Genomic DNA, 27,953 nt, shown 5'->3' with positions numbered 1-27,953 from the left:
GAAGGAAAACATCGTGAGGAAACCTGCATATCTGAGAATTTTCCAAAATAGGTACCTACTCTCAAAGATGTGTAAAGTCTACCAATCTGGACGTGATTAGTGTGGTGGACTATGGCCTAAAACCATCTTACCACGTTATTAGCGCAGTATTCATTTTTAGCTTTTTTATTTATTTGTGACTAGATATTGCCCGCGACTCCGTGTTGATTTAGGTTGACCCGTGGCTAATAAAAGACTAATAAAATGTAGCCTGTGCCACTCTTCAGGTTTTTAGTTCTCTATGTAAGTAATAAGTATATCCATTCAAAAAATCACGTTGATCCGTTGCTCCGTTGTTTGAAGGACAAACCAACAAACAAACACACTTTCGCATTAGTAGGAGATATAGGATTAGGTCGGGATAATGATAAAATACAGTCCGATCAAATTTAAATAATTTTATTCCCTTATTGTTTAAGTAATATAACATGCATTCACGTATCCGCTAACACGTAAAATAAGCGTCTTTTTGCTACAAAACAACCTCACTACCTCAGAGTAAACATACGACATAGAGCAGCTACCGGTAATCACGAATTTAACAGTAATCATGGCTATAAACAGTAATCACGGGTAAAGCTGGTAATAACAGGGACAAACGGTAATCAATTGTTTAACCGTTAATCCTAGGGGCAAACTGTAAACAGCGATCACTGGCACAACTGGTAATAACAGGGACAAGCGGTAATCAATATCGTGGATATAAAAATATGAGTTTGAACAGTCATCAATGGCTTAGCACGTGAATTTTGCATTGGCGAATAATGCTTGGAGGTGAATTAATGTACTTTAAAATATACAACCAGAAAAACGAAACACCCAACTTTGTCGGGGTTTTAAGGTGTTTCTGGTCATACAAAATACTAAGATCTGATTTCCAGTATATAAATCCAGAGAGATTTAGTATATTTACCTACAGCAAAAATTGTCATGAATGTGGAATAAATATCGAACAAAGAACGTGCTCTATAGCTTGATCTTTACTCTGAGTTCACTACGATTCAAGTAGATAGTCAATAAATAAAAAATATGATATCAAAATTCTTTAAGCGTTTGCTTCTTGCTTCAGTACAGAGTAATTAGAACCAGTATGTTACCCGATAGTAAATATAAATGATAGACAATATAATGAATTCATCAGGGGCCCTACCGCGGTTGTTTGACAGCTACAATGTCACGATCGCAATCATCTCTGATTGGTTAATGCTCGCTCACTATTGGCCACAATGCATTGTTGCAACAAGAATCGCACAAATTCAGCCAATCAGAACAATTGAGATTGTAATAATGATTGATGCAGGTTTTAGACAATCGCCCTGCAGGGTTATACACCGAGGACGTGAGGTGTCACTATTTTAATTAATTATTATCTATTGCAATATTTTTTATTCAATTTGTCAAATTAGCTCATTTTTATTGTTTTAAGGTATATACCTCAGGTCCTAGGTGTATAATATTCGTATACAAATTAGCGCACTATGTTGTATGGATATACCTACATAATATTATAATATATTATTACTATTTCATATAATGTTGGAATATACAAGAAGCAAGAAACAAAACAAATCTAGGAGGCCCGCTAGGATAATATTTAGTAGGTATATCAAAAAGTCAACTAAAACTCGCTTACATAGTAGCGCAACTGTTGCGCAACTAAATAGCCTCTAGACCTTGATTATGGCACATTACACATAAAAATAACCCTTAACATTAAACCGTGAGAAAAAATCAACTTCCCAAAAAACGATCAACACTTTTTCTTATAAAAGCTTATTGTTTGTGTACAAATTACTTATTAACCATTATTTACTACGCACTCGTGCTACAATTATGATTTTAATGACCTCGTGAATAAGGATTTTTTACAGGTGCCGATGAAAAATTTACAACTAACGTGTGTGCGACACAAACTACAAGTGACTTTATTTGCACAACAATAAGATACAAAATAGCTTGTCTTAAATTTATAAACTATTGTAACTAAGCCAGCTAGACATCGACTTGAGTGTATTTTTTAAGTATGAAAATGCATCACTAGAATTGTTGTTATCTATCAAAGTTTAGAATTGCACATTTTCCATTTAATTGTAGTAAAATAAGTTGACAGATTTAAAGTCTAGTGACATGATTATTTCATACCAAGCCTCAGGTCACCTTAGGATGCTTAGGGCTCCGTAGACCATGAACCAAACACGTTTTTTGTCAAAAACTATATTTGAAAGATTTGTCAAAATATACCTTTTATTTTCTTAGTGTATCCCAGCTTTTGTGCCGCACATACTCTGTCTACTATCTATAATTCTATAGCTATTACATCATCATTCTATAATGAAAAGTTTTTCGTTAAATAAAATTTTCAATGTGCCATTCTTGTGCCATCGTTCGAGTGAAAATAAAAGGTAAAAAATAATGTGAGTCAATTAAAATATTGCACGTCTAAAAAGGTACACACTGACCCAAAGCATCAAGCGAACATTTGCCTCGTGCGACTGCTTGTTGGCTGGTTTACCAACTATTGTGAGATTTCATACAAACATTAAAGGATTTCGGCTTTTGCAAACATCGTTTACTACCTTTATCATTTAATTTTTATTTTATATTGCTGGCATTTAACCAATGCATTGGGCCAGTGGTGTACTGGTAATTTATTAAATCTAATATTATTTCATTAAAGTTGAAACCGTTTTAAATCACTTTATTGCATTTTACGGCTCAAGGCATATTGGTACTGACGCGAAGCAAAACGATCTTAACGTCTTTAAAAAATATGTCATGAGCCAAAAACTTTCAATTCAAAGGAATGCAATCCAGGCATATCCGTAATAACTTAAAAATATAAGAGTAAAAGAACACTAATAAAAAATAATGGCAAGCATTTTGTATTACTAAAATAATGTACTTATAAAAATACTTTTAACAGTCAATCAATAAAAAATATGAGTATTGTTGGAATGGATGGGTCGCAATCTCCATAAATGGCATTGATATGGAAAATGTCTTGAAGTGAAGCATACTCTAAGTAAATACTTAGGTGTAGGATTCCATAGCACTGTAACCTTACACAAACAAAATACAATCCCATTTTTATGAACTTTATTGCTAATTGAAATAAATAAAAAATACATTTTCTCGAGTATCAATTAAAAATATACAACATATCAATTGTATTATAATTGTATGTATATTAATTTGTTACACTAAGACTTAATTTCAATTAGATTAAGATAAATTGAAAATTTATTCCACAATATTATTCGAGGGATTTTCAATCGTTGCGACGCGATTTAATTCGAAATTAAAAAGTATATACCTCAGATCATGAATGTTTAGGATAGAAGAATATTTAAGATTTTTGCAGCGTTCTGCGGTTTATTATTAAAGATGAATAAGTAAAGATGAATAAATAAAAGAGATAATTATTTTATTTTGTGATATATATATCACAAAATAAAATAATTTACAACGTAAATAAAATATGCATAATTATCAGTTTTATGATAAATACTAGAAACTAGCTTATGTCAAGCATGCGTTGCAATGTGACTCGAGCGCCACCTATTGTATGTTGATGGTACTATGTCAGAAACCTTCACGCAAGTGCTAACAACACTGCACAAAATGTCAACTCAATCGATTGAACTATGCGCAAACGCATAGGTAACGAACGGATAAAAACACAAACTTAATTCTTTAGTGTTTTAGATTCTAAAAATAGTACAAAAAAATGTCATTATTTAATTATTGCTTTGATAAGCATATCTATTTATTTCAGACCAAATCTGTAAAATAAAAAAGTTAAATCATGTGCGCAAAACCTATGCAGCATGCACATTACTTTCTCGTGGTGAGTTGCAACGCAATCTGGCGCAATGATAGAAATCGAATCGGAATGCGCGCCAAGCGTCAACGAGCGACAAAATACTGTGCACATCAGTACTCTTATTATAAATGCGAAAGTGTTTTTTTTGTTGGTTTGTCCTTTAATAACGCCGCAACGGTGCAGCGGATTGACGTGATTTTTGCATAAAGACCTGGATAGTGACATTTTTATCCCGGAAAATCAAAGAGTTCCCACGGGATTTTTAAAAAACCTAATTCCACGCGGACGAAGTCGCGGGCATCAGCTAGTCTTTATATAAATTATATGGCTTAAATTTTCTTCTGTTGTGTCAAAACACACCATAATCCATATATAATATATCATGTCTGCATCTTTAAAATTAAAGCTTTGTCATTGTCATGTCCTGCTCTCAAACAATTTAACATCTAATATTTAAATTAAACCAAGGTATAATTACAGCTTACGTACGATAACGAAACAATCCTATAATTAAATTTAAGATGATTCGAATCACTTCGTGCTACTTTCCGCAACACTCGCTTTATAAGCGCGTTTTTGTTATAGATGACGTCAAACTTTTTAAACTTTATTTCTTTCTTTTTCAGACGCTTTTCCATCATTTTTAATCTTACAATTCACCTGCGTGCTGCTTCTATATAAAATCAAGACAAAATTGTTCAGGGTGTCTGTCCACCGAAGATGTGTTTAGCAATTCAATCAGATTATTGATCGAAGCCATGAAACAATTATCACGTCATCTATTAATAATAATTTTGGTATACTAAAATACCTCACCTCTTTATACGGGCATTTTTGCTGGGGAAGTGCGTAAATTCAACGAATTTACAAAATGTGTTATTGTTTAGTATACAAATCCAAAGGTCTTAACCGCGGAGTTTAGTACCCAAGGATTTTATGGAAGCAGCAACCAGGTTTAATATTTTTATTAACGAAACATTATCCGGCCATGAACACACTAACTACCTACATATTTAAAGATCTATCTTTTTTTCATTACACAGTAAAATTGATGATATTATCACCTATTATAAGTATTTATACATTAAATTACTTAATGATGTCTTAAAAAACTAGAAGTAGGGATGTGCTTATGACTAGTTCTCCTCGAAAAATAACCCACGGTGATTTCTATATGCATCATCTTATTTATTTATAGTTCAAAAATACAATTACGGTCTATCAAATACAAGTACAGAACTTGCATAAATGATTTCAAGTAGGTTCATTATACGTTTGACCACGAGCACATTCAGATGGGAAGTGATAATGTGGCCTAAGATGAGACACATTGCTTCGAAGATGGCTATTCAATCTTAAATATACCCCGAATAATAGTTGTTAAGAAAGACAGATCTGGAAAGGATGGAAACAGTACCTGTCCGTCACATAAGTTAGAAAATGTTTCTGATAATAGAAATATAAATTCAAACGAACTATTTTATTTTATTTCAATTGATCAATCCTGTAACACTTTTCAGTAATCGTGGGTGCGCAACGGAAGTCATATCTATTAACGGTAATCATGGGTACAAACGGTAATCATGCAGGGCCAATTTAATAATTATAATAAAAATAAATTCACATTTGACATCTGTCAGTTGTACATATAAATGTGCACTCTCGCACACATTATGCATACTATCCATACTAGTATTATAAATGCGAAAGTGTGTCTGTCTATCTGTCTTTACATGCCGTGCAGTGGTCCTGACATTATTAGTTGATGATTCCTCTGTGATGAGCTGTAAGTCCTCCAAAGTTATGGGCCCAGATGTTCTATGTAAAGGATGTAGACTAAAGCTGCACGCGAGGGGTGGCCTGACATTAATAGATGATGATTCCTCGTGATCAGTGGTAAGTCCTCTCAGGTTATGGGCCCAGACATTCTATGTAAAGCGTGTAGACGACTAATGCCCGGTTTCTGAACTCTCCAGTTATGTTTTGATTAGCTATTGATTCAATAAAGTCATGTATAGGATAAACGTCGGTAAACTGTCCATGCGTTTCTGAATACAACAATAACTATGAAACCGAACACCAGTTCATTATTCTGTGCTAGATGGGTCTGTTACAGGAAACGAGTTTAAAATGCATATTATTCTTTTATTTCGCTATCAACACCAGTTTTATTAATAACAGTATTTTTTTTCTATGCTAAATAAGTGGCTAAACACTGTTTTTGCAAAGTGACGAACAACTTACTATTAAAATACTCAGAAACGCACTGTCTCGAGTTATCGGACCAATAGCGCTATTGAATAGATAAGCCGTCGGTTAAAGTACCTCAAAAACCGGACATTAGACTGCGCGTGAGCGGTGTTTCTGATATTATCATATTCTCATTTTTTTATTTTATTACTTCTCCCTGAATTTTCTTTCCCCAGTCGAGTTTTTTTTTTGTTATTCTTATGTGTATTCTATCTGTGAAAACTTGTCATTAGCTTTAATCTTCTTCTGTTTTTACCTATTCATTTTTACATATTAGCTGTAAGTTTTCCTGTTAAATAAAATAAAATAAAATAAAATAAAATAAAATAAAATAAAATAAAATAAAATAAAATAAAATAAAATAAAATAAAATAAAATAAAATAAAATAAAATAAAATAAAATAAAATAAAATTATCAGTTGATGATTCCTCTATGATGAGTCGTAAGTCCTCTCAGGTTATGGGCCCAGAAGTCCTATGTGATGAGTCTGGGTGCGTGCAAGCCGCTGAGCCTGCGCGCGAGCGGCGGGCGGTGTCGCGGCGCGTCGTCGGGTCTAGGGGCCCAGTCCTGCAAACGCGCTCCGGCCGCCAGTCGGTGCGTTAGTCTGTGCGCTATTGAGAAGCCCCCGCTGCCTTCGAGTTGCGTCAGCACTATTATTACTTGTCTGTAACAAAAATATGACAATTTAACTAACAAAAACTCTTAAGTACGCCCCGCAGAAAAGAGAACAATAAGGCTGAGATCTATAAAGCGCACTTTGACTTTGCTCAGACTTCCCAAACTAACCGCCTCGTTGGAAAGCCTGGAGCACCGCAGAGACGTTAGCTCTCTATGCGTGTTCTATCGCCTGTATAATGGGGAGTGCTCTGAAGAGCTTTTTGACCTCATTCCACCCTCTTTTTTCTACAACCGCACCGCGCGCCACCGTAAGGAATTCCACCCTCACCACCTGGGTGTCTGGTGCACTTCGACCGTCCGCTGCGCCAGATCCTTCTTTCCACGCACGTGCAAACTGTGGAACCAACTCCCATCTGCGGTGTTCCCACTAGATTATAACATGGGGTTATTCAAGGGGCGGACCAACAAATTCCTAAAAGGCCGGCAACGCATCGGCGGCTCCTCTGGTGCTGCAAATGTTCATGGGCGGCGGTAATCACTTAACATCAGGTGACCCGCCTGCTCGCTTGCTCGCTACATCTATTAAAAAAAAAAAAAAAACTTAAGATTGAGTTATAACGAGACAGATTTATGTGAAAGATATAGCTCTGTCTCATGTCTAAGCTAAGTCAGAGTGTGGTCTATAGATCTCACCCTAAGAGCGGTTACGCACTGCATCCGATCCGAGTCCGTGAAATCCGAGTCTTTCTTAGCGGATGTCTACGTCATAATTGCTATCTGGATGCCAAATTTCAGCCCGATCCGTCCAATAGTTTAACCTGTGCGTTGATAGATCAGTCAGTCAGTCATCGTTTCATTTTATATATTTAGATTTTAGATACTAAGAGGGTAGGACACTCACCGATGTAAAGGGGGTACAGAATCAATAGTCTTGAGCTCTCCCCGGGTGGAAACGACGTTGTAACTCTCTTGGCAGTCGCACTTAACATGGATCCATTTGTCTGTGTGTCTGTTCTCCACCATAACTACCAAACCTGCCCAGCCCTGCAAACGTAAAAAGAATTTGTTTAATGTCGTAAAACATTCTCCACAAAATGTTTCCAAATCCAATTATAGAAGAACTAGCTGATGCTCGCGACTTCGTACGCGTGGATTTCCCCAAGGTACGGTTGCTTATCCCAAAAATATCCTTGAACTCTTCATTGAAAAGAGAAAAGAAAAGAGAAAAAAGTGACATCATTCGAGATCTCCGCTTGATAAAAGAGTGCTAAATTACTTGACTAAGGCCCTAAGGAAACAAATCAAAAACTTTAACGATTCGTCAACCTACAGTTATCTAAATTCCGTGAGAACTCTTTGATTTTCCGCGATAAAAAAGTAGCCTATGTCACTCTCCAGGTCTTAAACTATACCCATGAAAAAAATCACGTCGATCCGTTGCTCCGTGATTGAAGAACAAACAAACACACTTTCGCATTTATAATAGGGGTTTTTTCACTGAGTTAACCAAACTTCCAACCAGTTTAGTCCAGTTAAGGAATTCGGTAGAAATTTGTAGGAAGCTGTGGTAGCCTAGGACGTCTGCCTTCCAATCGGAGGTCGGGGGTTCGATCCCGGGCACGCACCTCTAACTTTTCGGAGTTATGTGCGTTTTTATGTAATTAAAATATAACTTGCTTTAACGGTGAAGGAAAACATGGTGAGGAAACCTGCATGCCTGAGAGTTCTCCATAATGTTCTCAAAGGTGTGTGAAGTCTGCCAATCCGCACTTGGCCAGCGTGGTAGACTTTGGCCAAAACCCTTCTCACTCTGAGAGGAGACCCGTGCTCTGTGCCCGTGCGATGGGTTGATCATGATGATGATGAAGGAATACGGACTTAAGGTCTTTGTAAAATCAGAGGTGACGACCGACATGACGACCTCCCTGGCGCAGTGGTGAGTGCTGTGGTCTTAATAGTGGGAGGTCCCGGGTTCGATTCCTGGCAGGGGTTTGGAATTTTATAATTTCTAAATTTCTGGTCTGGTCTGGTGGGAGGCTTCGGCCGTGGCTAGTTACCACCCTACCGGCAAAGCCGTGCTGCCAAGCAATTGAGCGTTCCGGTACGATGCCGTGTAGAAACCAAAGGGGTATAGGTTTAATAAAAAACTGCCATACCCCTTCCAGGTTAGCCCGCTATCATCTTAGACTGCATCATCACTTACCACCAGGTGAGATTGCAGTCAAGGGCTAACTTGTATCTGAATAAAAAAAAAAAAAAGAGGTTTAGAAAAATCCGAAAAGGGTCTGTACAAATAAAATGAAGTGATGTTTTGTGTAGCGGTATTTTATTCATTACTAGATGATGCCCGCGACTTCGTCCGCGTGGGTTTAGGTTTTTGAAAATCCCGTGGGAACTCTTTAATTTTCCGGGATAAAAAGTAGCCTATGGCCTTCCCCGGGATGCAAGCTATCTCTGTACCAAATTTCGTCAAAATCGGTTGAACGGTTGAGCCGTGAAAAGCTAGCAGACAGACAGACAGACAGACAGACAGACAGACAGACACACTTTCACATTTATAATATTAGTATGGACTAGCTGCCCCGGCGAACTTCGTACCGCCTAAAAGTAGATTCTTTTTCAGGTTTTTTTTCAATTTTCCTCTCCGTAAGAACCATCTTCGTACTTCAAGGAATAATATTGAAAAAAAAGAATTAGCGAAATCGGTTCAGCTGTTCTCGAGATTTGCGATCAGCAACACATTCAGCGATTCATTTTTATATATAGAGACTAGCTTATGCTCGCGACTTCGTCCGCGTGGACTACAAAATTTCAAAACCCTATTTCACCCCCTTAGGAGTTGAATTATCAAAAATCCTATCTTAGCGGATGCCTACGTCATAATAGCTATCTGCATGCCAAATTTCAGCCCGATCCGTCCAGTAGTTTGAGCTGTGCGTTGATAGATCAGTCAGTCAGTCAGTCATTCAGTCAGTCATTCAGTCAGTCAGTCAGTCAGTCAGTCACCTTTTCCTTTTATATATATAGATTAAAGAGAATAATTTTCAAAAAATCATGATTTTTATTTATTAAAAAAACTTAAAAGATTTGGCCAAGGTGAGACCAACCATGAAATATCCTTACCTTAGTCAAGTAGTAAGCAGTCATCCCCTGTCTTCCCTCATGCCTCTGTCCCCTGGCTAGAGTCAGGCCAATGATGGCATCCGCCAGAATGTGAGGATGAAGGGAAGGTCTCTCCACGGCCAGGGGCTTGGACGAATGTGCGGCCAACACGTGGCGTGGCCAAGCTGAACTGTCGGCCAACTCTAGTCCAGTGTGCCAATGGTTGAAAGCCAGGCAAACAACCAGGTAGAAACCTTTTTCTAGCATTTTGTGACATCCGACAAATCCTCGCACCTGTAAGAGATTTCTCTAAATTTATAAAAGGAAAATGTGACTGACTGACTGACTGATCTATCAACGCATAGCTCAAACTACTAGACGGATTGGGCTGAAATTCGGCATGCAGACAGCTATTGTGACAGGATTTTTGAAAATTCAACCCCAAGGGGGTGAAATAGGAGTTTGAAATTTGTGTAGTCCACGCGGACGAAGTCGCTAGCATAAGCTAGTTCAATATTAATTCTTCTACTATCTTCAGAAAAATAAAATCTTTATCGAGAAAAGAGAAGAACAAATTGAGTTGAGAGAGAGAAAAAGAAGTTCGGAATTTAACCGTCCTTTTTTTGTTATTTTATCTAAATATCTAAATATATAAAAGGAAAAGGTGACTGACTGACTGATCTATCAACGCACAGCTCAAACTACTGGACGGCTCGGGCTGAAATTTGGCATGCAGTTAGCTATTATGACGTAGGCATCCGCTAAGAAAGGATTTTCGAAAATCCAACCCCTAAGGGGGTGAAATAGGGGTTTGAAGTTTGTGTAGTCCACGCGGACGAAGTCGCGAGCATAAGCTAGAATAGGAATAAAACTTCTCTTACCTGTCTTTTACTGTGTGCAACCAGTTTGCCAACCTGAGCGCTCGGACCTGACTTTGTCCTGAACACAACTACACAGAGATCCAGTTGGGACCTCTGACTTTTTGCTGAGTTCCTGAAAAGAAAATTTGCAATGGTAATTTTCTTTATTTGAGTCTGAATAATTTTTGGCCATGGCTAACTATGGGCCTCATAAGAAAGCTCAGAGTCACTCAGCGGGCGATGGAGAGAGCTATGTGCGGAGTTTCTCTACGTGATCAATGAGGAAATGAGATCCGTAGGAGAACTAGAGTAACCGACATAGCTCAACGGGTTGCGAAGCTGAAGTGGCACATACTTCGTACAACCGATAGACGTTGGGGTCCCAAGGTGCTGGAATGGCGACCTCGCACCGGAAGACGCTGTGTTGGAAGACCCCCACTAGGTGGACGGACGACATCACAGGGAGACGGAGTCGCAGGGAGCCGCTGGATGGCGGCGGCGCAAGACCGTGGCGTGTGGAAGTCCCTACAAGAGACCTATGTCCAGCAGTGAACGTCTATCGATTAATGATGATGATGATGGTTACAGACCTGGAGAGTGACAGGCTACTTTTTATCCCGGAAAATCAAAAAGTTCCCACGGGATTTATAAAAACCTAAATCCACGCGGACGAAGTCGCGGGCATCAGCTAGTAGTACATATAGAGCTCCGTTCGCCAATATCTATATATATAAAAGGAGAAGGTGACTGACTGATTGACTGACTGACTGACTGACTGACTGACTGACTGACTGACTGACTGACTGACTGACTGACTGACTGACTGATCTATCAACGCACAGCTTAAACTGGACGGATCGGGCTGAAATTTGGCATGCAGAGAGCTATTATGACGTAGGCATCCGCTAAGAAAGGATTTTTGAAAATTCAACCCCTAAGGGGGTAAAATAGGGGTATGAAATTTGTGTAGTCCACGCGGACGAAGTCGCGAGTATAAGCTAGTTTATAATAAGTTGATATAGGACCTCACCTCTGTCCCTCTTGGAATAGAGTGAAGTCCACTTCAGTGGGTTGCGTGGCAGTGAGGAGCAGACACGTCAGGTGCCGCGTGGAGGACATGGGGGGCAGGATCCCGGCCAGCCGGACCTCGTGCCAGCCCACGCGCACTTTGCAGATGTCTATGCAGTCGAAATATCTGGAAATATTTTCAACAAAACTTATTCCAGGTCAAAACGGTGCAGAAAAAGGATTTCAAAATATTGGAATAGCTGTTCTGTAGCAAATTATTTTTATAATGAAATGAAATGAAATGAAAATGAAATGAAAATCTTTTTTATTCGTATAAACTTTTACAAGTGCTTACGAATAGTCGGATGCATCTACCACTGGTTCGGAATGCCTTTCCTGCCGAGAAGAACCAGCAAGAAACTCGGCGGTTGCTCTTTTCAAATATTTGATATAGGTACAAAATTATGCCATGTATAAAATAGTATTTGCAGTCTTGTGCGTTGCTGGAACGAGCTGCAGGTCAAATCCACGCTCTTTTATCATTTAGATAATCTTCAATTGTGTAATATGCTTTTTTCAGGAGCATATTTTTAATAGATTTTTTAAACTTGTGCAAAGGTAAGTCCAAAATAGTTTGCGGGATTTTATTATAAAAGGTAATACCAATACCCACAAATGACTTTTGGACTTTCCTGAGGCGGAAGGCAGGAGCTGCAATTAAAATAAATATAAGAAAATTAGCCAATGATAACGAATATTCCCCTTTCCCCTCCAACTAAGCGCTAAGATGGGTTCCCAACAAGTCACACCCAATCGTGTAACAGTGTGACTCGTTGGGAATTTATCGAAAAAAAATCCCATCGAGTCACAGCCACAGTAAATTGTGACTCGTTGGGAATTCTAATTAATAAAAAAAGTTGCAACTAGTAACAGTGTGACTCGATGGGGAAAAAATCGATGATTTTCCACTTCCCAACGAGAGCTTGTGCTAGGAGTAGGTACGACAGTAGGCCAACCAGCGGGATTAGAACCGGTAGCCTGTCGGATTTCAGTTCGCTCCTCTGACCGTTGAGCTATTGAGGCTCAAATTGCTGGCATTTTGGCATCCACTTTAAGCTAAACTTACTTGAGCACATCATCGAAGCTGATCCAGAACACCCCCTGGTCCCTATCCGCACTGGTGCCGAAAGGGATCTCCTCAAAACCTCCGTCCGGGGCAGGGCAGCCCAGGGCTTGCGCAGAATGGTTGTAACCTGCCACTTCCTCTACTAGCTATACTCACTTGAGCACATCATCGAAGCTGATCCAGAACACCCCCTGGTCCCTATCCGCACTGGTGCCGAAAGGGATCTCCTCAAAACCTCCGTCCGGGGCAGGGCAGCCCAGGGCTTGCGCAGAATGGTTGTAACCTGCCACTTCCTCTACTAGCTATACTCACTTGAGCACATCATCGAAGCTGATCCAGAACACCCCCTGGTCCCTATCCGCACTGGTGCCGAAAGGGATCTCCTCAAAACCTCCGTCCGGGGCAGGGCAGCCCAGGGCTTGCGCAGAATGGTTGTAACCTGCCACTTCCTCTACTAGCTATACTCACTTGAGCACATCATCGAAGCTGATCCAGAACACCCCCTGGTCCCTATCCGCACTGGTGCCGAAAGGGATCTCCTCAAAACCTCCGTCCGGGGCAGGGCAGCCCAGGGCTTGCGCAGAATGGTTGTAACCTGCCACTTCCTCTACTAGCTATACTCACTTGAGCACATCATCGAAGCTGATCCAGAACACCCCCTGGTCCCTATCCGCACTGGTGCCGAAAGGGATCTCCTCAAAACCTCCGTCCGGGGCAGGGCAGCCCAGGGCTTGCGCAGAATGGTTGTAACCTGCCACTTCCTCTACTAGCTATACTCACTTGAGCACATCATCGAAGCTGATCCAGAACACCCCCTGGTCCCTATCCGCGCTGGTGGCCGGGAGGGACCTCCTCAGAGCCTCCGTCCAGCGCGGGCAGTTGGCGGCCCAGGCACCGCGCCACGTGTAGTGGCCCCAGGGGTTCCGCAGACGCAGGAGCCGTAGAGGGGGGCTGTAGCCCGCCACCTCCACTACGTCAAGGACGGAGTAGGCGTGGCGAGGCCGCAGCCCTAGACGCTGGTACTCCTCTTCATCCACCTGGTACCCAAAAGAAATTTAATTTAGAACTGGAACATGTTTTCCTCTACCAAAATTTTGTATAGGTATATAGTAAAGTGCCGTCACAATACGTCCAAACAGCTAGTATCGAGCTGGGAACAGCGAAGTAGATAGTTGCTGAAAATGAATTTGAAGAGTTGAGTTGAGTTACTGTATCTAGACGGATGTATAATGGAAGGGGAGTTTGAAAAAAATTCCGGTGTAATCCAAAATCTAAGGATATACGAAAAAATCGTAGATGAGGTCGCTTGTTGCCCTGTTCAGTAAACAGGGGGGTGATTACGTAAAACGTTGCAGTAGCGACAGCAACGCGACAGCAGTAGCAATGCGATAGTTCATTTTCTGTATCTCTTCTTCTTCTTATTTTGCTTTGTGGCTATTGCTGTCTCTCTGTAGCCGCTGTTACGTGTGACGTTTGACAGCAATGATCGCGAGATTTACGCCTGTCGCAAGCCTGTCACGAGATACGTAATCACCCCGCAGGTCTGCTTTAGGAACACATCTCAAATGATGCACCTTTAATGTCTCCAGGAAAATATTGAAGATATCCTGATCATCTTAACTTCGTATTGCCACCACCACATCTCCCTCATCAGGAAACAGGCATGCCTCAAAAATAAGAGTTGTATCAACATCGTTGTTCCTATCCCAATGACGCTCTAAGCATCTGCTGCTCATTAAGAAGTATTCTCATTCTCAAGGTGCGGGAATGGCGACCTCGCACCGGAACACGCAGTGTTGGAAGACATCAGACGAGTCGCAGGGAGCCGCTGGATTCAGGCGTGGCGTGTGGAAGTCCCTACAAGAGACCTATGTCCAGCAGTGGACTATAGGTTGATGATGATGATGATGATGATGAAGAAGTATTCTCACCTTCATATTGCCACCTCCACAGCTGGCCCCCATCAGGAAGCACGCCTGCCTCGAAGACAGGAGTTGAGCCCACACCAGGTCCCGGTCCAGCTGCTCCAACGGTGCTCCGCCCCCCGTACCACCTCCGGCTCCCCCAGCTTGAAGGGATACTGATTCGCAGGGAGCTCCCGTCAGGGTGCAAAGACCTAGAGGTAGGAAGACGATAGTGGCAGAAATGACGAAATTTTAGTACAGCGATTTAATTTGTCACCTTGAAAAATCTAAAAAAAAAATTATTGCGTGATAGGCTTACGCTTGACGTCAATCATGCTTAAACAAGAAATCGGGGTAGACGCCCCGCACACCCGCACAGCGCGACTGTGGACTACACAAATTTCAAACCCCTATTTCACCCCCTTAGGGGTTGAATTTTCTAAAATCCTTTCTTAGCGGATGCCTACGTCATAATAGCTATCTGCATTATTCTGAAAATTTCAGCCCGATCCATCCAATAGTTAGAGCTGTGCGTTGATAGATCAGTCAGTCAGTCAGTCAGCTTTTCCTTTTATAGATTTAGATTTCAATAGATTGTATCATAAATCACCATCAGATGACATGGGAGCCATAATATGGATGCTGGTCAAAGATAATTTTTTTAATTAATTTCTTACCTTCAATGGCTCTACCAGAAACCAAGGCTTCGTAACATCCGTGTAATTTTGCCACGGCTTTTTCTATTAACGGCACCCATAACTGTTTCCTTTTAGCCTGAAAACAAAATTTTACTTATTTATCCTCCCCAACCAGTTCAGTCAACACTTGTTACACACGCAATATGTAGGTGTGACTCAACGGGAAAACAAATTTGAAAAATTCCCATTGAGTCACAGTTCACGGGACAACAATTCAAAAAATTCCCGTTGAGTCAGTGTTACTCACGGGGTGTGATTCAACGGTAATAACCCGTACAGCGGCAACCTAATGGCAAGTGATTACAACCATCCACTAATATCTGCTGTACCAGAGCAGCAGGGTTTTGAGAAATTCGTTTATCCGCCTCTTAATTACCACCTTTTTGAAGAACCACCGTGTTGGCAGTTGGTACAAATGTTACATGACTTGGTATACCAGATCCGTGTTCTTAGATTTCTGGTGTTCTTCATATCCTGTATTAGCAGAATGCTCTGGTATTAAGTTCCTCAGCACATATGGTTCCACATTTTACAAGTGTGTGACAAAAAATTACTTGGTATACCAGATTAGCGCACTGGATTCCTAGAATTCTCCAGAATTCTTCTGGCATAAAACTCTGCTATTCAGTTCCTCACCTGAGAATAGACCAGGTGACCCTTCCGGTTGCAAGGTAACAGATCGTCCAGGGTCACGGTGAGCCAGCGGCCATCCTTGCACAGGCGCAACTGGTACGCGCCTCGAGCCGGCTCAGCCCTCACCACCACGCTCCTGACCAGCGCGGAGCGTTCAGCCAGTACAGCCAGGGCTGATAGCAGCCAGCAGTTGCCCAGAACACCTGGAGAAGATGGTATATTATTTTACTTTATTATTTTATTGCCTAAAATAGACTGGGACGTCACCGAGTTTCTTTCTGGTTCTTCTGGAAACACATTCCAAACCACTTCATTTACCAATTGATATCGATACAATATACGATTGTTCCATGAATTATTTAAAGGTGTATGATAGCTCGTAGGATTAAAATTATGACAGCTCAGTATAGCCGGTTCCACAGATGATTTTTTTTTTTTTTAAAGAATATTAGCCATATTAAATGACTAATATTCCCCTTTCCTCTCCAATTAAGCGTCAGGCTTGTGCTAGGAGTAGGTACGACAATAGTGCAACGGGGGGGATTTGAACCGTCGACCTTTCGGTTTTCAGTCCACTCCTATACCGGTTGAGCTATTGAGGCTCAATAAACAAATATACTACCTCTGTTGCCGGTTCGCTTATGCGCCACCTGTCGGGATTAATTTGCAGTGTGGACCCCATTCTAGCTCACCTTGCGATATGTCCGAAGGTCGTGGATCCCGGAACACGACCCAGGGCAGCCTGGGATCAGCGTCTACGTGGATGTGCTGCGGCCGAAGCCACCTGGCGGCCGCGCCCGCGCCGCCCGCCCCGCCCGCCTCCCCAGCGCCGCTATAGTAGAGTGAGCGAGGCGCAGCAGGAAATGACTCGTCTACATACATTTCTCCCGTCTGAAACGACAAGAGAATATAGCTAGCTGGTCATATTCAGCATTTTAATTTTGTAGTAGTAGCTAAGATTGGTATAATAGTGCTTTAAAAAAGGGTTTTAGGATTTGATTTACGTAGATTTTAGGTAATAAGGTGGTCTTAGATGTTATTAAACAATTTACAGGAGTTTTTTTACAATTTTTATACCATTAATTCCATTGAACCACAGACTCTTTAGACATTGACATTCATGTTAGACATCTTTCTAAAGTTACCCGTAGCTATTGTACCAACTCAGTTGGTTTTTTTTTTACCCCTGCACTATTCATCTAAATATATAAAAGGAAAAGGTGACTGACTGACTGCCTGACTGACTGACTGACTGATCTATCAACGCACAGCTCAAACTACTTAACGGATCGGGCTGAAATTTGGCATGCAGATAGCTATTATGACGTAGGCATCCGCTAAGAAAGGATTTTTGAAAATTCAACTCCTAAGGGGGTGAAATAGGGGTTTGAAATTTGTGTAGTCCACGCGGACGAAGTCGCGAGCATAAGCTAGTTTTTCATAAGAATCTGGTAGCACTGGAAACGTCAAAAATGTTGTTTAATTAAAAATTGGACTATAGCCTATGCCGTCATATGTAGGTAACATTTGACGCCTGCCAGTGTGGGTGAAGCCTCGACGTTTCGTTACAAGTTTCCTAACTGTTGTGACCTGTGCCATTAGTCTATACATTCCTTTATAAATATAATGTTATTTTATTCTTGAGTGGATTCGGGGAATGAAACCAAGACTTAATTGCGTTTCTATACAACTACAGAAACAACATTTAAAGCCTTTATTTACGGTTTTAACAATTAATCTTTCTAATTATAAACACAAAAATATCCGTTTACTTCAAAACACCGACAAAACTTCAGATTCAATTGACATAACTGTCAGTAGTGACATTTGACACGCTAAGTCCACAGACTTCAGGATATGTCTTTTATGCACCAAAGACAAAGTAATAAATTAAAGAAAAGCACTGAATAGGTGTCCATGGGTAAAGTGGTTTTCTTTACATAAATAAAAAAAGAAATTCAATCAAAACTCACCGCAGCACATTGAGCCAAAACTTCTTGCCACTGCGTCCACGCGTGACTCTCTTCTCGGAGCCGCAGGATTTCCATTGGAGTACTCTCTTGTCTCTCCCCGTCAGATCCTTCCGCTGTTGAACACATGCTTTAGTTTTTATTTTAACTTTCCAAGGTATAGATCTCTTTTGGACACAAACTAAAAAACAAAAACCTCTTTTCGTGTTTTAGCATGGGTGGTGGTAGTGACTTGAGGTGGTTTGGAGTGGTTTAGGGTGTTGTGGTGGCGTGGAGTGGTTTAGAGTGGTGTGGTGGCGTGGGGTGGTTTAGGCTGGTGCGGTGGCGTGGGGTGGTTTAGGGTGGTGTGAAATAGTGTGGGGTGGTGTAGGGTGGTTTAGAGTGGCTTGGGGTGGTATGGAAAGGAGTGGTGTTGGTGTGGGGTGGTGTAGGGTGGTTTAGAGTGGCTTGGGGTGGTATGGAAAGGAGTGGTGTTGGTGTGGGGTGGTGTAGGGTGGTTTAGAGTGGCTTGGGGTGGTATGGAAAGGAGTGGTGTTGGTGTGGGGTGGTGTAGGGTGGTTTAGAGTGGCTTGGGGTGGTATGGAAAGGAGTGGTGTTGGTGTGGGGTGGTGTAGGGTGGTTTAGAGTGGCTTAGGTGGTATGGAAAGGAGTGGTGTTGGTGTGGGGTGGCGTAGGGTGGTTTAGAGTGGTCAGGTGGCTTGGAATGGTGTGGAAAGTATTGGGTGGTTTAGAGTGGTGTGGGGTGGCGTGAAATGGTTTAGAGTGGCGTGGTATCGTGGATCATCATTCAACTCACGTGAATCATCGTCGTCCAGGCTGGGCTGGTCTGGCGCGGCTGGCAACAGTCTGGTCTTGGGCGACTGGCACATGTCACATGCCAGCGCCGTGCCAGCGTTCACGAACGTACATTCCGAGCATGGCCACTCTGATGTGTCTGCTCTGTGAACCATTGAAGATGATAATCGTAGTATAATACAACAAGCTGATGCTCGCGACTTCGTACGCGTGGATTTAGCTTTTTAAAAATCCCGTGGGAACCTTTTGATTTCCCGGGATAAAAAGTAGCCTATGTCACTCTCCAGGTCTTTAATTATACCCATGCAAAATTGTACGTTGATCCGTTGCTCTGTTGCGACGTGATTGAAGGACAAACCAACAAACCAATAAACCAACAAACAAACACACTTTTGATACATACAACATTACAACAGAAAAGTTTTTTTTTTATATTTAATTTATTTTTCAAAATACATAGTTTCTTACTTGTGTTCAGGCGGCGGTGTCTTGTGCCTCGAGGCCGCGCGTCTCGGGGCAGGAGTATGCCGAGATGGGCTTCTACCAACTGAACCAAAAAGGGCATCTATACTCCAGCGAAATGCGGTGTTTTTTAACTGGGACATTATAGGGAAATTCAAAACCATAGGAGAAGCAGGTAAACTGTCTTAGGAATGTCTTAGGTCTTAAATTTTGGTATAGTAAATTTTAGGTCGTGTGATTTGTCCAAAAAAATAAACAAAATTGACAAAAATATTATGCTGATTTATGCTATTTGTTAAAACGGCGCCGCAGGACGTCGTAACGCATCGTGTGGCATCGTACAGCGATTTCTAGGTAGGATGACGCAGCGGCACCGCTCAGACTGGAGGCACACGATGCGTTGCGGCGCCGCACCGCAAAGATTTCACCGTATCAGCGGGCACACGAGCGGTGCGGCGCCGCAACGTTGTTATGTTGCAGCGGCGCCGTAGCAGCGTTGGACAGTGTCTTTCCTTGTGACGCATAAACAAGTGAGCGGTGCCGCTCCGACGTCGCAACGCATCGAGTGCCCCCGCTCTCAGCTATCTCAAAGCCATATTTTAAGAAAAAGTATGTGATTTTTTCCGTACATTTCTGTTTTGTACTGTGTACTGTGTTTTCGCTATGGTCCCAAAAAAAGTTTTTTCTTTAATTTGACAGTACAATTTTTAACCTAAACTTGTATGTCACCCACATACCTGCGACGCTATGGTTGGCCTCAGTCGAAGAGCTCGGGACCCCGTGTTTGGGCACAGGTGGGGTCTTGCACGCGAGGCATAAGCTTGCCGATAGTGGGTTCCGTAGCGTACAGGAGCTGCATGACCTAAGAACGGAAAAAAGAGTTATCATACCTTGATCTTTGCTTTGGGGAGGACGAAAAAAATCAATTGAAGATATTGCCAAGCAACCAAATAAATTTCAATTGACTAGTCTTGTCAACTATTTGACTTGGCAATAATTTTTCTACTAGTGTATAGTCATGATAAAGAAACAATTTAGTCCGCCGCCGCGCAGGCGGTCGCGTTGGACTCGTTGACCAACGTACAGCGACCGCACGTCCAAGTTATTGCGGCCGCGTTGGGCGTTGGCGTTGGCTCATATAAAACTTACGTACCAATGCGTATGCGGCTCAGGTCTGGAGCCAGCGCAGGCCGCGCAGGCGGTCGCGTTGGACTCGTTGACCAACGTACAGCGACCGCACGTCCAAGTTATTGCGGCCGCGTTGGGCGTTGGCGTTGGCTCATATAAAACTTACGTACCAATGCGTATGCGGCTCAGGTCTGGAGCCAGCGCAGGCCGCGCAGGCGGTCGCGTTGGACTCGTTGACCAACGTACAGCGACCGCACGTCCAAGTTATTACGTCCGCGTTGGGCGTTGGCGTTGGGTCTACAAGTTAAATAAAAAAAAATGCTCAAGATTACTTCCGTTTTCAAAAAGACTTTTACAGATGTCACTTTTGACATTTTGATGCTGCTAACCTAAAAATAAAAGCATCTTAGGCCACTGAAAATCTATGCAAAAGAAAGAACCAAGGATTCCTATAAATTCATCGATATTCAATCACCAAGATCTTGGTGATTGAATATCCATGAACCAACACGGTTTGAACTTTAGGCATTGCATTTTAGTTCCTAAATCCATACTGATTAAGATGAAATCCAAAAGTTTTCTGTTATTTTTTCTTGTCACAACCACTTCAAAAAACTTTTACTCAAGCTGGGGCAGTTCTGAAAACGGACATAAAATACTTTTCTTGAAAAAAAGGATTTTTAAAATACCTCAATTCATGCAGACAAAGTTTCCTAAATAAAATCCTATCCCCACTTAAAACATATTATGTACATTAATGTTTTGGAGACTTACACTGGAATTCACAGTCAAGATAGCACTTCTTTAATAGCTTGAATATCACATCATGTCATCAGATTGACATGTGTCAAATTCAACCTTTATGTAATGTATTAAAGTTGAATATAACACATGTCTGAATGGTCCCCTAAAGAAGCCCCTATCTTGACTACGAATTCCAGTATTAATGATTATGGACTGGCTATCGCGACAATGCATTGACTGCAGTAGAATTTCACCTGGAATTTTTTTCATTTTTTGTTGGGATTAACTGAAATACTTTTTCATAGCAAAGTATTGGGTTTATAAACTTACCAACAGCAAACAACAGCTCATCGCTATTGAGGTCATGATCCAGTGAAGCGATCGGCACCGTCAATTTCTTCAGAGGTTCATTGCGATTCAGCTCCGGCTTGGGGCCGCTCGCTTCGGACGTCGAGTTGTTTCTGCGAAAATTTGAGATTTAAGAAATGAAGAATGCAATTCAGAAATAGATTTTAAAAGGAAGGAGGCAGAAGTCTGTAAGTAGAGCAGTAAATTTATACAAATAGACAAAAAAGAGGCATTCCTAAATAAAAGAAAGGATGAATGAAATGAAAAAATAGGATTTCATGCCAGTTTAAAAAGGTTATGCAATAAAAATAGAAGACGGGTAAAAACCCCTATGAAACATGCAAAATTTCCGAAAGAGACGGTAAATTAGTGAAATGGAGAAGAATGACAAAAAGAAAGAACAAAGTGAAAGATTACCAAGCGAAGGAAAATGCAGGGTGATAGAAGATGACAAATAGAAAGAAAGGGGGAGAACATGACATAGGGGGAAAATATGATAAAGGGGAAGACAATGATAACAGGAAACAAGATAACAAAGTGAAAGAAGATGCAGAGTGATAGAAGATGACAAATGGAAAGAAAGGGGAAGGACATGGCAAAGGATAAAAAGATGACAAAGGGGAAGACGATGATAACAGAAAAGAAGATAACAAAATGAAAGAATGTTCCAAAGGAAACAAAGACGATAAAGGGAATGATGACAAAGTGAAATAAGATAATATGACAAAGTTTAACAAGAAGTAGGTGAGTAGGCGAAAAAGGTGATGAGGAGAAAGTAAAATACCTGCTCCTCGGTTGCTCCCTCTCCGGCGGCGGGGCCAACGTGACGGCGTGCGGAGGCCTAGCGCTCCGGCACACGTCGCAGCGCGCGCCCCACGCGTTGTACGCAAACCAGCACTCGCTGCACTGCCACATGCGCGCGGCTCCGCTCGACTCGCGCCTACGAGCACCATTCAAAATATTGCCCGTGTAGAGCGTAGGTACTTTGACTTTGCTCAGACTTTACTTCCGAATCAAAACGAGACAAATTGATGTCAGGCACATAACGCTGTCTCGTTTTAACTGTGTCTGAGTCTGAGCAAGATCAAAGTACGTTCTATAGATTTGAGCAGTCTTACACTGAATGAATAGTCAAGATAGAGGCTTCTTTAGGGGACCATTCAGATGACATGTGTCATATACACACGTCGTCTAAATTATAGCTTAAAGAAGCCCCTGTTTCGACTATGATTTCCATTGTTAGTGTCACCCATATCAAGTAAATATACAAAGAAATTTATTATCTCAACTGTCAGATTTGAAAAGTAAGGCTAATTTTCAAAAAACTACTTACGAGGACTGCGGGATAGAAGGCACTTTAGACGGCTCCCGAGGGTTATGCGACACTTTGCCCACCGAGGGCAGCATGTTAAACACTTTGCCCGGCTCTTTCGCCGCACTGATGTGCGAGGTCCTTAAGTTACTCTCACCGATCGGCGATATACAGTTCTCCGTACCTAACAACTCATCGATTCTCGCATAGTCTCCTTCTCCGATATCATTGGAATATAATACTTCATTCTGGGAATTACTCATCACAGTTTTGGTATCCTGAACCGATACGTAGGAGTACCTTGTTCCATTATTATTCACTTGCAATTGGAGGTTCAAATCCTTGTATTTTCCCTTATTGGGTAACGCGTATATGACGCCTTCAGCATTCGTGTCCCAACTGCATTCTTTATCAATCAATTCTGTTGATTCCTCTTTTTTATCTGCTCTTTCTTCTGGCTTGGTTAAAGTACCACAGTAGCTCGCTAAAGAACGTTGGTAGTCGTTCAAACTTCGTCTACTAGATATAACTTTACCGACCGGTCGGTTTTCGTTATTCTGTTCGGAAAACGACCGGCGATACGTCGGTCGTGTTTCTGGGGAGTTCTGAGCGCTGATTGACCTTTGGAAGGAATCCCCCAAGTTTGTGGACTGGGGCCAATCAGGGACGGTGATCATAATACCACCAGACGATGGTAAAGAGGTCGCTCCATCTCTCCCGCTCAACGTCTCGTGTCTACCCAAGGTAGTGACGCTGAGACCTCTAGTGTTAGAAATACGGGCTAGCGGAGAGATTCTCGGGGACAAGCAGGCTTCACAATGGGTCCTGATCCCCGAATTCTCTAGAGTACATTTACTGCACGCCCATTTCTTCAAATGTAACGCTCTGCTCTGCTCCCTTTGATATTCTTTCACGTAGTTCAACTCCCAATTGGATTTGCTTTCGTTACATTTCTTTGGACGTCTCGTAACTGTGTGGAGACTTCTCAAAAATGATTCCCTCGGAGTACAGGAGGAGGTCCCGTATCTTTCTGAAACCAGCAGACTGGTGGGCCTGTTTATAGGCCCTCTAGTTTCTTCCACATTCCACCATTTGTGCTGGGAATTTATCACTGAGCCATGGGACAGAGATCTGGTGACTCCGTGCGCATGATCAGTTATTTGCGTGGGGGATAAACGTAGGGACTGAACGTCGAGGTTCAGAGGGCGACCGCCAGAGTAACTTGACGAAGGTTTATACGATGGGACCGCTAGTGTGTTGGATCTTATCATACTGTGGTCTGGAAAGAACATCATTTAACTATTATTTTTCAGGGCTTAACAATTATTTTTGAGAGTTTAACAATTATTATCCTTCAGAGCTTGACAATTAATTATTTTTCAGATATAAACAGTTTTTTTCATGGCTTACCAATTATTTTTCAGTTGTGAAATTATTTTTTCAGGTGGAACAATGTATGGTATTACTAACCTCGATCAGACTTATCCTTGTCAGTCATCCCTGAAGATTGCTCCTCGTCATCGGACAATCTGTTGAAATCAACAGATAAGGTAAAAATTTGACGTCATATCGCCTTAAGTTCTAGTAGTTAGTGATATTTTGAAATTCCTCTGGTAAATGAAATGAAATCAAAGAATTTCTTTAACAAAGAAAAAATGTTAGACACGTTTATTTAGGAATTTGACCCACCCATTGAACAAATAACCCCATATGAAAATTTAGGTGGACTGATTACATCAGGTAAGCTGTGATAGCTTAGTGGTTAGGACGTCCGCCTTCTAATCGGAGGTCGGGGGTTCGATCCCGGGCACGCACCTCTAACTTTTCGGAGTTATGTGCGTTTTAATTAATTCAATGATGCGAGTTATACCTGTAAACCGGCGCATGGGGCGCGATGGTGTCGCAGGCCGCGCAGCGCCAGGACGCGGAGACGTTGCGCAAACCGCAACCGCAGCGCCACGCGCGGCTCGCCAGCGGCGCGGAGCCCACGCACGACCATCCGCTGTGAGTGTGAACGAGCCTTATTAATTAATAATTATTATAATCTATATCTATACTAATATTTTAAATGCGAAAGTGTGTCTGTCTTTCTGTCTGTCTGCTAGCCTTTCACAGCCCATCCGTTCCACCGATTTTGACGAAATTTGGTACAGATATAGCTTGCAGCCCGGGGAAGGACATACGTTACTATTTATCCCGGAAAATCAAAGAGTTCCCACGGGATTATTAAAAACCTAAATCCACGCGGACAAAGTCGCGGGCATCATCTAGTAATTTATAACTTTACTAGATGATTCCTGCTAATTCATAATCGTGGATATAGGTTTCATAATGGATAAAAACTCTGTGGGAACTCTTTCATTTTCAGGGATAAAAAATCACCTTTTCTGGGACGCATGCTATCTCTGTACCAAATTTCATCAGAAATAGGAAAACAGAAGGGCTGTGAAGACCTAAAAGACAGACAGACACACATTCGCATTTATAATATTAGTATGGAGTACATTTTAAGACGTTTTTTTTGTAACTAAGGCAACTTACAAAAGTAAACTAACAAACTTCAATCACTTTCGATTGCACTAACATTTGCCAATGTTTAGAGTTATTTATCTTGGAATTTAGTAGACCAATTTTCATAAAACTTAGAATAATATTTGAGTCAGGCACTTGATTTTAAACTACAAAAGTATTATGTCAATAAGTTAAGTGGTTTATGTGTTAAGTGTGTACTAACAAACATATAATAAATGGAGAACTAGAGAAGTACCTACTAAGTACAATTTATAATGATAGAGATTAAAGTTTTTGAATTAATTTGTTTCACTCAGTCTGTCTATAGGTATTAAGGATTAACATATTATACTTCAAAGCTGCATAACAGCTGTTTTTAATGTACACTCCAGTATTCTGAGTGTAACTTGACCTAAAACACTGGGTACAAGTAGGTACAGGCAATGTTACTTACATGAAAACAGAATAAAAAGGTATAAAACTTGCATATATTACCCGATAAACACTTTATAAGCCACAGAAAAGTGTTAAATTGTACCTATTGAAAATAAGCAAAACTGCTAACAATATCGAATCTCGATAGAAATTAAATACGATTGAGTGAATATGTATATGACAATACATACCAATAGTCATAGCGCGGGTAAATGCCTCATTTCTACAATAACAATGACTAAGCCCCTACACAAAAAGGGCACTAGAAAACAATCCCGTTAATGAACTTCTATTATAGACACGCAACGACTAAATACAATGAGAATATAACCTAAATATGGACTGAGAAAAATCGATACTCTTTGACACAAGCAACAATGGAATTAGGTGTCAATAAAATGCGAGAAATATTACCTATTGAAATTGTTTGTTGTCGGTATGACGATTGCCTCTGACCCAGGGGTTGTTCCGCCACTCTTTTCTGTCCGCGATGCGTATTCAGAAGAGGAATCGGTGCAATATCGTTTTGAAATCTCACTGTCATGACCAGATACTCTCTTTATACCACATTTCAAACATTTCACACTCTCCGTAGGATTGATTTGACCGCACGCCTGACAATGCCATTGCAGCACCGATGCGATTGAGCCCATTTTAATTCACACATGGCTATGTGACCATAACAATACGTCTTTTTAAAAAAACAATTTCGGCCTCACGAAAAATGAAAACAGCTGATCCACCATGTTGTTTGTGTATAACTTTTTTCAGGTCAGTGTTGCCAGCTTGTAGTTTATTTTCTAGTTCCAAACAAGACTACAAAGCGACTTTAAACTTTAAATTATTTTTTATAGTAATATTATTATTCTCCTTAATGAATGATATTATTTAATAAAATATTGGATGCACTTTGATAAATTGCAAAGGACTATAGCGCCATCTTTTTATAGACACTACAAACATTATTATGTACAACGCCATCTATAAGCTGACAGTAATAATGTTATATAGTTCAGTAGCCCTTTTATAGATGGCGATGTACGCAAAACTTTACAGTAATTTTTCCCAGATTTTCAAGTTAATAAAATAAGAAGGCCCACTGACGATAAAATTTAAATTGGTAACACATTTTTTGAATTGGAAAAAAAATCAAGTGTGTGTTAATGGACATATAAAAATTCAATTAATTTGTTATAAAAGTAGAATTGCCAAAATCACAACCAATCGTAACAAAAAGAAATTCATCTCACAAATTATTTGACTGGCAGCTGAATATTATGTGGAAAAAGCGTTTTAGAAGCGATTTGTTTCTTTATTACTTAGTAATTAAGGTTTATTATTGTGTGATTTGTAATGTTGCCAACATACAGAGTGTAACCAGAATGCTGGCATAAAGGAAGACAGGTGATACTTAGTACTGATGATCAGTGATATGATACTACAAAAAAAAACGCGAAAAAATATAATAAAAAGCCTATATTTTGAAAAATTTCATATTGCAAATAAAACATCTGACTGACGCTAGGTCAACGAACGTTCCGGAAGTATGCCACTCGCCTACGACGCGGCATTGACCCGAGTTTTGCACGCTATACTACATAGGTACCTATATGTATTATAAAATACTAAAAATACTAAATCACTAAGACTACAAAATGAGGCAAATGGTTATTGGTATTGGATTGTGTTGAGGTAGTATAACAACGCTAAGTTTTTGCTAGCGTTTACCCGTAGATATAAGATTTTACGTTTCACCAAACGTCGCTAGAATTCGAGAGTCGAAACACAATAACATCAAAGTAAAATTCACCTAAACTGCCCTGAATTTAAGTCAAAAATTCTCAAACTCATGCATCAAGTTACGATGAACGTTAAATACAGTACGAAACCTACGAATAAAAGTGGCAGGCTGAATAATTCCATCGATCTCTCGCGTCCATACACGTTGTTGTGTTGAGCGATCAATCTTGATCCTGCAGTCGACGGCAATAACACCTGTGAATGTGTTGGGAACAAAACATTCGGAACTAGTGGGTAACTACGTTGGGCAAGCCTCTTACTTTGCGGAAGTCCATAATAAGTAAATAATTAATAATACTTTATCATTTATCAGCTGTGATAGCCTAGGCCCTAGTGGTTAGGATGTCCGGGTACGCACCTCTACTAACTTTTCGGAGGTATGTGCG

General features: G+C 40.9%; 1 protein-coding gene across 1 annotated transcript; it reads right to left on the bottom strand.

Annotated features, from left to right (window-relative positions):
• Positions 1 to 422: 422 nt before the first annotated feature.
• On the bottom strand, positions 423 to 26,517 carry sol (small optic lobes). Its single transcript, XM_034980494.2, has 21 exons — positions 26,182 to 26,517; positions 24,692 to 24,823; positions 24,292 to 24,350; positions 22,843 to 24,100; positions 22,294 to 22,449; positions 21,492 to 21,622; positions 20,588 to 20,714; positions 20,027 to 20,151; positions 19,296 to 19,374; positions 18,829 to 18,971; positions 18,036 to 18,148; positions 16,755 to 16,953; positions 16,066 to 16,265; positions 15,409 to 15,505; positions 14,759 to 14,943; positions 13,608 to 13,864; positions 11,724 to 11,888; positions 10,715 to 10,826; positions 9,855 to 10,127; positions 7,633 to 7,775; positions 423 to 6,777 (listed from the first exon to the last, which is right to left on the bottom strand). The coding sequence occupies exons 1-21, from the start codon at positions 26,418 to 26,420 to the stop codon at positions 6,588 to 6,590; spliced, it is 4,383 nt and encodes a 1,460-aa protein (XP_034836385.1). The 5' UTR covers positions 26,421 to 26,517; the 3' UTR covers positions 423 to 6,587.
• Positions 26,518 to 27,953: the final 1,436 nt, after the last annotated feature.

The sequence above is a fragment of the Maniola hyperantus genome, chromosome 22, assembly GCF_902806685.2.
Source record: "Maniola hyperantus chromosome 22, iAphHyp1.2, whole genome shotgun sequence".
Classification (NCBI taxonomy): Eukaryota; Metazoa; Arthropoda; class Insecta; order Lepidoptera; family Nymphalidae; genus Maniola; species Maniola hyperantus.
This window is presented reverse-complemented; position numbering and strand designations above follow the sequence as displayed.

What these genes read in the sequence shown, in the direction of transcription:
- sol (XM_034980494.2), bottom strand. Translation starts at nt 26,420, where the DNA reads ATGGGCTCAATCGCATCGGTGCTGCAATGGCATTGTCAGGCGTGCGGT. An exon ending in CCCCATGCGCCGGTTTACAG is followed by an intron (nt 24,351 to 24,691) that starts GTATAACTCGCA and finishes TGATTTCAACAG; the next exon opens with ATTGTCCGATGACGAGGAGC. An exon ending in CCTGAGCCGCATACGCATTG is followed by an intron (nt 20,152 to 20,587) that starts GTACGTAAGTTT and finishes TTCCGTTCTTAG; the next exon opens with GTCATGCAGCTCCTGTACGC.